The sequence below is a fragment of the Geospiza fortis genome, unplaced genomic scaffold (assembly GCF_000277835.1).
Source record: "Geospiza fortis unplaced genomic scaffold, GeoFor_1.0 scaffold27, whole genome shotgun sequence".
Classification (NCBI taxonomy): domain Eukaryota; kingdom Metazoa; phylum Chordata; class Aves; order Passeriformes; family Thraupidae; genus Geospiza; species Geospiza fortis.
The window spans coordinates 5,499,788-5,510,841 of NW_005054329.1; the positions used below are offsets into that span (position 1 = coordinate 5,499,788).

General features: G+C 47.4%; 1 protein-coding gene across 1 annotated transcript; it reads right to left on the bottom strand.

Annotated features, from left to right (window-relative positions):
• Window positions 1–280: 280 nt before the first annotated feature.
• Window positions 281–10,686, bottom strand: TBC1D13 (TBC1 domain family member 13). Its single transcript, XM_014307154.2, has 10 exons — window positions 10,641–10,686; window positions 10,164–10,225; window positions 9,789–9,888; window positions 8,636–8,718; window positions 8,322–8,481; window positions 7,353–7,560; window positions 6,618–6,781; window positions 4,966–5,126; window positions 4,756–4,813; window positions 281–4,013 (listed from the first exon to the last, which is right to left on the bottom strand). Exons 3-10 carry the CDS (start codon window positions 9,858–9,860, stop codon window positions 3,948–3,950), a joined length of 972 nt encoding a protein of 323 aa, XP_014162629.1. The 5' UTR covers window positions 9,861–9,888; window positions 10,164–10,225; window positions 10,641–10,686; the 3' UTR covers window positions 281–3,947.
• Window positions 10,687–11,054: the final 368 nt, after the last annotated feature.

Here is an 11,054-nt window from a genome sequence, read left to right on the forward strand (position 1 = left end):
ACACCTGGGGACACGGGCACCGGGGACACGGGCACCGGGGACACCTGGGGACACGGGCACCGGGGACACGGGCACCGGGGACACCCGCGCCCACCGCCACCCCGAGCGCTCGCAGGAGCGGTGGCACCCGTGCCGCGTATTCCTGGGGAAGGCAAAGCAAACCCATGGCGGAAAGGAGAAGGCGGTGGAGGAGCCGGGCTGGTTCCCCAGAGCTCTCTGTCACACCTGCGGACACCGCAGAAGGAGCGGCCCCAACTCCGAGTCACAGCGACAGGAGAGGTTTGCACAGACATCCGTTTAGTTAAAGGAAACCTTACAAAAATAGTGCTTGAAAAAAGAAGCGTAAAAGAAGGAGTTTTAAAGTGATGAAATGCTCACTACACCATTTTCTGGCAGTTCTTCGCAAATAAAGTGGGGGAAAAAAGTGTTATCTGTTCCTTTCTTTGGAGAAAGGGCATTTTAGAAGACTGCTCCAAACAGCTAAAACAAAGTCACTGACATTCCTTCAGGAAAACCAGCCTCTGATTCCCAAACACCCCAGATTCCCCCAAAACAACTTCTGGCCTTCACTCTGTTCAATGCCAAAGTGTGAATAATTCTAGGTGGAGTCACAAAATTCCAACTCAAAATCAGTCTCCCCAGTGACCACCACCAGCAAAACTTGATCTACCTCAATGGCAAAGCCACCAAGTTCTACAAAGCTTGAACTCCGGTGAGGTGCAGGTAGAACAGACCTCTCCTTCCCAGGGAAAACTCATCTCTTAGCACATCCAGGAGTTTTCCCTCCCAGCTGAAGGTGATTTCCCTTTCCCCTGTCTGGCAGTAGTCCTGCCTGTGAGGAACACATGGTAAGACCTATTTAAACATCCTCTGTTCAAGCCCCTGTGAGATATGGGTCTCCAAGGCACCCCAGACTAACACCTCCCACCCCAAAGATCAGCTCTTTCAGCAGGTCAGGATTGTAAGAAACCAGAAGCAGAAACGTCTCAAGGCTGGACAGGTGTTACTTGGCCACACAAGTAAGGAAACACCAGTTAAGTATTGTCTCACTTCAAAAACAACAAAAATAAATCACCAAAAACCTTTGAGGAATGAAGCCAAGGGCAACATGAGGAGATTAAAAGCTGGTAAAAGGTTAAGACTTTGTTTTGTCCCCTCAAAAATCTGGTTTTGCTCTTAAAGAAAGGAGAAAGTCTTGGAATAAAGAAATAGATATCCCAAGACAATGAGAAGTACCACTCCTTTCAACAGCAGGACAGAAGTTCTACCACACAGGAAGGCAATAAGCAGGAATATAAAACAGCTTTTTATGTATGGAACAGCCTGTCTGGACGTTTCAAAGTTGTTACAAGCTCTCCCCACAGAACTCAGTAGGTTTGGCAGCCATCGTTTGGATAAGGCTACAGAATTTATCCCAGAGATCCTTTCCAGCAGCCAAATCTCTCGTTGCATCCCTTTAAAGCACTGCAAACTCCTTTCAAAAGCACTCACTGTCACCTCCTGAAGCAAGGTGACAGAACATGAGCCCTTGGACACCAAGGAAGGGAGAAAGCACCACACCTGTGCTGCCACCCCCCTGTGCCTTCCCAGTGGGATGGTCACCCCCAGGGCCCAAAGCTATGCTGAAAACGTGCACAACTTCATTTCCAAGTCATGCTTTCATCCTGATTTGCCTGCTGCCTCCTCAGGTTAAGGAGATTTCCAGCTGCTCAGAGCAGGAACACTCATGGGTGGTCCCTGTTGCCAGTAGGAAATTCCAGCTAAGGAAACCCTGTAGGTGCCAGGGGAACCCAGAATGAACAGCCCAGCCAAGGATTCAGGGTGATGAGAGCAGGGTTTGTGCATGGAATGGGAAAGCTGCAGTATTTATAGCAGTTCTGAGGCAGAAGTGTTTGGAGCAGGTACAATTCTGCCTCCTAGGAGTGGGGCCCTCTGGTTCTACATTTGTACAGAACCTCCCAGGTGGCTCTTTGACCACACCAGGTCTGGCCAACAGCCTCCCTAGGGCAGGTACCCAAGAGCTGAGAAGACCACCTGGAACAGCTCAGAGAGAACATACATCCAGTGGCCAGAGCAGCCAGGATGCTCCACCACACTGCTGCCCTGCTCTACCTGTCCCATTTTTCTGGGAGGAAAACCATACCCTCAAGAAAAGATTGCAGCAGAGAGGGATACTGTTGCCACAGGTATTAATTACAGACTGCTTTAAACCTTAAATTGCTCTTGCAACACAGCAGCAACACACGGCTGCACAAGTGGTACTCGAGCATCTTCTCAAGAGGCAGAGATTGCTTGGGATTGCCAATAAGAACATGGGAACGTGCACCAACCTGTCCTGCCATCTCCCCACACACCCTGGTGAGAATTACAGCAGCCTGTGAAGGCCTTCAGTGAAGGAAATAACACCAGTAAAAAAAGCTGAAGGCTGCCAGCATCCCTCCTGCTAGGGCAAGTCTAGGCCAGCAGCAGCTTAAGCAGATCTTACAAAGACTGACTGACCTTTAACAAATCAACACCCATAAATACCAAAGACTGCAGTGTCCAACAGCAGAGGTGAGCCAGCACAGCACAGAAAGAAAGGGAAAAGCATGTTGGATTAGTGTTCACTCAAGAGCTTCTGCACCACACAAGCACCTGGGTGCTGGCAGTTTCTCTCTCTGAGGATCAGGGTTTCTGCTCAGCTCAGCACTGTGCCAGGTCAGCAGTTCTCCCTGTGGTTTGTCTCAGTCCCTGTTCACCTGAGCCCACTGGACCATATCTGAAGTGCAGCAGTTTCCCTTTCAGGAGAACAAGTGTCCAGCTCAGGACTGGGACTCCAACAGGACCAGGACAGAACAGTGGATCAGCCCCAGCAGTCAGCTCATGACAGATGCCTCTGTGCCTGCTGGATTGTGCTAGAGAAGGACTCTTATTGCAGATCAGAACTGCCTCTTCCTGGCAAGAAGTACTGTGAGACAATAGCAAGGTTACTGTGACCAGACCTTGATGGGAGTAGTATTATTTAAGCCACTGAGGCAGAAAACTCCAGTTGTGTGCCTGTATAAATCCCTAAATACATCTGTCTTCATTGCACATGATTAGATGTCCATTTCTTGTGTTTCAGAATCCTGATTGTAGCTGGATATGCTCCAGTTCAGAGCAGCATGAGGCCTCCCTGCAGCAACAATCCTGCTCTAAGGCTGTGTGTAGTAAGGCTTGACTTGGAACTACACTTCAGAGGGGGGTTAAAACCACCACAGTGTTGCTTTCAAGGACACCTCGTTGATAAGGCAGTTCTGGATTCAGGCAGTTTGAGTGCACAAAGCCACCAGCTGTCACCGTGTCCTCCCACCTCAGCTTCCCAAGTCTCTTTCCCAGTCAAAGGAGGGCAAACTGCCAGGTGACCTTCACCAGAAAGTGATGCAATCTTCTTCTTCTTCACAAGCCTCAGGGATGGCCAAGTGCAGACACGAGAGAGGAGAATCCAGAATCTACTTGAATGGCAGAATGTGTGACTTCACTGGAATACATTCTATTCACAGGAGGAAGATCCTTCTATCCTCACCCACCAAAATTCACTGGACTTAAGTCTGTCCTTTCCCCATCAGAAGTTACTCCATGTGTTACTTCCACAATACAGGAGTCCATCCCTTCAGGGATATGCAGACAGAAGGTTTCTTTCTCCCCAAACTCAAAGTCATTAAAAAAAAGATACAAAGAACTGCTTTTGGCAGCAAAGAGGCATTTGAGATGTGGAAAAATCTGGAGTGCAGGACCCAAGTAGATAGGGAAGTAATCAGTCCTTGACCTAATAAATAGAGTAGAAGTCTTCAAGGTGGCCAGTAGTTCTAACAAAACCTGAAGTCTTGCAGAGACCAGTAGGAGCTTTAGTGCACCACACTGCAAGGGGCCATCTCCCAGGATCCACTGCCACACAGTTCTCTGACACCTTTTGTTAGGCCCATGGACTATTTGGAATCTTGAAGTTCCTTTGCCTTCTTCAAAATCAGATGAACATCAGAGATAGGATAATCCTATGGCAAGGAAGCAAAGGAATTTCAGTGACTTCCCAGCATCCTTGATACAGATTGTTTTGTTTAAGCAAGGCAAACCTTGACAACAAAGTTCTTGGCCTATTATAACATACAGCCATGTTCAGTTACCCTTTTAACAGCTACAGTTTCCTGTTTTGTAACTGATCAAACCTCAATAGCCTTCCAGAAGGTTTGTTGTTGGTTTTTTTTTTCCACTTTGTCCTCCAAGGGCACAGTAACCTGGCCTGACATAGGGCTCTGTCTCATGCCAGAGAGCCTTATCAAAGCCAGTATCTTGCACAGCCCAAAAGCAGGAACTGGCAGAACGTGAGATATTCAACTGTGCAGTGCAGGCATTTCCAACCTAAGGCTCTCACAGATCTCAGAACTGAACAAAACCCTCTGGCCAAAAAATTTAGCAGTGTTACATAAGGTTTTACATCTTTGCTTGAAATTATTAACTTTTTTTTTTTTTTTGCAAACCAAAGGAACATTAGAAACCTCCAATCTATGATAATTTCTCTGTAGGGTAGAAAGGGTGCATGTGCTAAAGACTCCCACTTCCAGCAATGAGAGTGCTGTAAGATCCCTGCAGATTTTCCTGCAAGCAAACATCACAAATGTGATACTTGTCTTGAACCAGGCATACCCTCCCACCCTCTCACATACTGTCATCCTCTCTCACAGAACTATTTTAAGACTTTTCCAATTGCTCTCTGCCCCCACTCTATTTAATTCTTACCTGTAGCAGCCTCATGTTCAGAGTGAAGTCTCCTTCCAGCAACTGATCCCGGATGAGTCTGAAAGACGGAAATTATTCCAGCTACTTTTGACTCTTTACAAAGAAACTTGAAACCTGATAACCTCTTCACCAGATGCCCTAACACACGCCTAGAGAAGACTCCTGGATCCATGGAAAAGAAGAAGAGGAAGGCTCTGTGTGTGTACTTACGTCAGCATGGCACAGCAGACGAGCAGGAGGAAATCGAAGCGCTTGTCGTCAGCAAAGAGGGAGTCCCAGATGCGGATGACATCTGGCAGCAGGAACTCTTGGGACAAGAGCAACGTCAGCCAGCGGAAGGCAAAGAACTGGGGTTTGATGTTCTGTTCTTGCTGTCAGACAGGCACCAGGCAAACAATGAGTACGTGCTCCCGGTCAGTTCCCTACAGGCAAGAGATGCACCCCATGTTTCCATCCCTGTCTCCTCCCCAACGCTGCTCTAAGCTTCCAGCTCATCCTGCAGCAGCAGGAAAACCTCTGCATCCTTTGGAGACTCTCCCATTCAACCTTGACTGAGAGATTTTCAGTGCAGCCACACTCTATACCTACAGCCAAGTCAGAAAATGCTCCTCTATCCACAACATGGAGTAGAGGAAGCTTTTCTCCCTAAAGGCTCTATTTGTGTTCTGTTAAACCTGCCAAGTAATTTTTAAGTTCCCATTTCAACAGCATTTTATCTGCAAAGCTGCAGCCCTCCCCCGCTAGCACAGGCACTGTTTGTCAGGATTTCCTCTCCTTTCCAGAACCCTTGTATTTATGAAAAGGTTTACTATTCACAAAGATAAACAAAGATGGAACAGAGTTCACACTGATGGTCGGTAAAACATGCTGTAAGCACCTTTAGCCTCAAGTTTTCCTGTTTTCTGATGTTAAATCCAACATAGCCTAAGTTTAACCAAGGTCAAACAAGCTCAGGATTCTGCTGATATTCTTAAGGACCAGCTGCTGCATGGCCAAGACCATTTCCTGCCAGCCAAACATTAAGCAGTTTTTCTCCCCACTGGATCTGCTACCAGCCAACACTGTGGGCTGTGTCACTGTGCTGACAAACCATCTTCTGGATTATAGAAGAAACATATCCTGACTTTTCTAGATGGAAAAAAACCTCATTGTAATTTGGTCAAGGTTGCAGTAACAAGAATAGCTTTCCCTTCCAAAGTCTCCTTGGACTTTCACACCAAATGGACTATAAGACTGGAGATGTTTGTAATGAGAGCTGCCTTCTATGTGTTCTACAAAATTCACACAAAGCCAAAGCAGTTGAAAGCCTTTGGATGAAAGGGAACAGTATAATTTGGCCAGTGGGATCATTGAGCTCACTGGATTTCACTTCTCCTTTGGAATGTGCTCCATGGAGTTTAAGTCAGTGCTGTCAGGGCAGCACTGGAAATAGAAGTGTGTGTGTGCAGCGTGGGGATGTTTTTTGTTTTGCTCTTAAAATCAGAAACAATTTCTGTAGCCTGGAATGCTCAAGAGCTCTACAGCAAAAGTCATGTTTTGATGTCTACAAGAGAATAAAAACTCCAGCTCCAGCTATGCAGGTGACCAAGGATCATGGCCAAGTCCCTTCAGACTCCCAGCTGGCAGCTGTGCAACAACCACAGTTTGCTTTCAGAGGCAGGCAGGGGAGGAAGCCTTGCTGTGTCAGCTCACTCTGGGCTCACTCCAAGGAGAGGCTGTTTCAGCTCTCTCTGCCCCACAGGCAAAGCCCTTCATACACTCTGTGTTCTACTCAAGCAGTTGAACAAAACTGACATTCATGTGCACTGTTAAGCCACTCCTCACATCCCACCCAAGACCCAGAGAAACACCTGGCTCCTCACCAGTTTCAAATACAGCTCCACATCTTTTTCCTTCAGGGTGGAGTACACCTTCTCCATTTTGTAGGTAATACCACACTGAGAATCATCCAGGCTCTTAATGAAGTTGTCCCGAATTTCAGCCATTAGATTGGTAAAGCAGAAAAATGTGTCTGCTTCAGCATGTTCTGGGGAAAGAAAAGAACATGGGAGAATAGAGGAAGCCTCACTGAGAGAGGTACAGAGCTGTAAATTTGTCCTTGTTCCATAATCTGGTTGCTGTATTGGATCTGAGGAGCAGATCCCACCAGATCTTGGCTTGCTTGGTCTGGGTCAAAACTAGACAACCATTTTTTAGGGTTTTTTTCTAAACTAGAAACATCTACAGAGCCACAGCAGATACTAACCTTGTGTCCAACACAAGGTCTTCATGACATGAGGTCACAAAACAGTTATCTATGCACAAGAACATAATCTGCCACCAGCACACACCCTCAGAACTCCTGTGAAGCAGAAGCAACAGGCAAAGTCCTCCCTTTCAAATTTTTCCTTACCATCTATATAAAGTACAAGGAAACAAGAGCTTTTAAGGTGATTTTTAGTTTAATAAACAAACAAAAATTGCTCAAAAATCCTCACTTCCCATGTCCTCACCACTCCCAGCCCATTCAGTTCCCACCAATACCCCAAAACTCCTCATGTCATGCAGAGAAGTTGCAGTACCACAGCCACTGCTGAGCAGTCAAAAGGCTTCCTCACCTTTCCATTCACTGTTAGGGTCTGTAGCAAAGGTGTAGTAAAGAGGCCCCACGATTTCATTCATGCCCTGGACATAGGCTATCCCAGGGTTCAGCTTGGCATAGATGAACAGGATCCTCTCCACCACTTCCCAGTGAGCTTCGCAGCCGTTGGGCAGAACTTCATACTCGCTCAGAGAGCTGGGGGTGCTTTTAAGAGGGGAGCTCACCTGGAAAACAAGGCTGAATCAGGATAACCAAGTGGCACAGATCCCTTAGCACATGTGCCAAGCTTGGCTTTTAACACACATAGGCCCCCCCACAAGATCTGGGCTGTTTATACCACATAAACCAAGACAAGCAACTCTGGGAGCACGCAGGCAGAGACGTCCTGGTGCTGGCTGTCCCTGAAGAACAAAGTCTGTGCAGCAATGCACAGTTCCTTCTGAATCATTGCACCACATGATCTCACACAGTAAAAACCACAGCAGTTCCACTTCTTTGTTACTAGTATGAGGGAAGGGTATTGAGAGTTGTGGGAGAAACCACCTTCCCCAACAGCACGTGTGCTGTAACAGTCATGAAAGGGGAAAGAGACTACACATTTTAACAGATACTCCCGATTCCAAGTTTGAGATCCAGTTCTGGAGGACTATGGAAATTTGTAATAAATTCATAGTAAATTAACACTTCAGTGTTTTGTTGCCATACAGGAAGGCATATGTCAGGCATAAAATAACTTGTGATTCCAAATTCTACCAGAAGTCGGGTAGAAACAATCTTTAAAATTAAATATACCTATAATTCCCTACAGTCTGTCAGGCTGATTCTACAACGTCCAGCCCCCAGAATGCTCAGTAACTGCTGGGGTGTTTCCTTAATTCCACTGCACAAGCAGAAAGAGAAACAGAGAACAGCCCAAGAATCGTCCTTCCCCTTCCCAACCTGAGACCTTGCCCTGTGACAAGGACAGCCCCAACCCAGAGCTCACATTTGTCACCCCACTGCGGTTTCGTGCCACCGTCTGCGACTTGAGCGTGGTCTGCTCCACGCGCCTGCGCAGCGTCTCAAACTCGTTCTGGGGGTCCAGGATCAGCAGGCAGGGATAATCCGTGGGGCGCTGGAAAAACGCCATGTCAGGGTACAGCCTCCTAGGATGGACACAGCAGGAAATCAGGGACAAGAAGGAAGTTCGTGCCCCATGTTGAGTGGGAGGCTCGGTTTAATATTAAACTTCCTTTTCAAAGTACAATTTCTTGATCAAACTGCCCGGGTTCAGAATCTGAGTGGTTGTGCCTCACACACCTGACATCTTTGTCTATCTGGAGGAGCACTTCGTTATCCTTGAAGTAAGTGTTCCATCGACTGTCTGGGTTTGGATTGAGAGGCTGAAGAGAGAAACAACAGAAACAGAACAAGCGTGTTTCACACATATCAATATCCTCAGTAAACATACAGTGATTTAACATTTCTGCTGTCACTCTGCCATCAGCACAATCTGAGCATATCAGGGTCATTTTTTCTCTCACATTTTAGATCCTCTTCACTCATCTTTTCAAGAGTTTGTTACCAAATCAGGTTTTTTTTTTCCCTCTGTTAACAAGATTCCTAACTGCAGCTCCAAACCTGTACCATGGAGATGGTATTTAGACTTGGGGTAAGAGTTATCCACCCACCCAGCACTTTGATGTTGTGGTTCTTCTCTCCACACCAAGATCCACACAAAGTTAACAACTAACCAAGGAAAAAACAACAAGCTACATTCCAAGGGATTCAGAGATCACTGTGACCTGCCTGTGTGGTTTTACAGACATGCCAGTTTTACACCACCAAGGCTCCAGAGATCACAGTGGGGCAGGTGACTGCAGGGGAGTGAACGCTCAGAATGGTCATGGGAGCAGCTGTATCATTTTACAGTCTCTTCTGATCAGTTACTTCACTCACTCCTCCCACACACACACTCCTAACAGCACTTTCAGAGAAGGAGAAAGCCAAGGAATGCAGGAAATAGTCTGTTAAAAAAATAACAACCCAGCAGCATTATCAGAAATAATCAACTCTCCTGCCTTCCACACCACAGCCCAGCCTGACTCTCCTGCTTCTTTTCTATCCTCTGCTCTGAATCCACTCATGGACCCAAACTCCCAGGGGAGCATCTCACGGCTCCAGGAACCTCTTGTGAGCCTCTCCCTTTCCCTAGGAGACCCATGGCCTGGGCAGGCAGCCCCAAAGGGCAGGAGGAGGGAAATGCACAGCTGGAAACAGCTCTCTACAGAGCTATTGGTGCTTTGCCAGTAATTCACACTCAAGGCAAGCACAACAAAAGTGCCAGGCTGGCACTTGGGAACCATCCCCCCTCCAGCAGGGCAGAACAGTTGGGAACAGAGCCAGGAGCAGCCCAGGGGGCCAGAAACTCCCCAAGGAATTTTCTGCAGCACAAAGGCTTAACAACACTTACATGATCCTCTAAGGTCACATCTTCCCTGGAAACACCCAGGTTGGCCTTGGCAATCCCAGGCTGGATAATCATTTCTTTCAGGAACTGGGAATACAGATCCCTTAAAGAAGAAAAGAGGAATTTGCAATGAGGAAGATAAGGTCAAGGTGAGCACACAGACAGAGCTCAAACAGATGTTTCTGTCCCACCCTGCCCAGCCAGAAGGCATCTGATTTTCTCTTCAGTGTAATTGAAGGGGTCAGTCCATCAGGCAGAAAGGAGAACAGCACATTACTCACAAGAACAATTTGTTTTATGAAAGTACTTAATTATTTAAAGCCTATTCTTCTCTGCAGATATCTTTGAAAATAAAGGGACAAGCACCAACAGCCTCACCTCTGTTTCTTCAGCAAAGAGCTCCATAAGGCTTTCTCTAAAGGGAGGTAGTTCAGGAGTATCTGCACAGGAAACAGGTGAACAGGAATTAGTGTTCAATGAGGTGTTACACCTGCAAGATGAGCGAAGCAAACCCAGTAGCTCAAACTGGGTCTTGGAAAATACTGGGATTCCTCTCCAGAAAACCAAGTACTTTGCTAAGCAACAGTCAGGAATATTTCAGGGACTGGCTTTCCACACAGAACTATTTGTAGGACTGATCAATAGCTAACCTGACCGAAATGCACGGCTTGCTTAAAACAGAGGCTGTTCACATGCAAAGTGCTGATCTGCACAAATTACTGCTGACTTCTAGTGGCTTTTAAGCTCTGGATTTATTGTTTGTTTACAACTTTAACCGCCAAAAAAGCACTATGTATACTCAATCAACCCAAAGCATCACTCTCAAGAAAGAAAAGGGCCCCAAGCAAAACCCACCTTCCAGCACAGGCAGCGCAGCCCACCATCAAAGGGAATTCCTGTGGAACACCAGGCAGAGAAACAACCACGTTAGCCCATCTCTCACCGCGGCTTGCTGATGTCACCTCACAAACAGGCCTGGCAACACTTTTCCTCCCCGAGGGGCACGAAGCTCCCCCAGGGACGCTGCTGGGGCTGTCCAAGGGGTGATCTCCCAGGGGACAGCCCGTGCCAGGAGGCAGAGCCCACAACCACGTTAGCCCATCTCTCACCGCGGCTTGCTGATGTCACCTCACAAACAGGCCTGGCAACACTTTTCCTCCCCGAGGGGCACGAAGCTCCCCCAGGGACGCTGCTGGGGCTGTCCAAGGGGTGATCTCCCAGGGGACAGCCCGTGCCAGGCGGCACAGCCCGGGGCACCGCCGTGCCCGG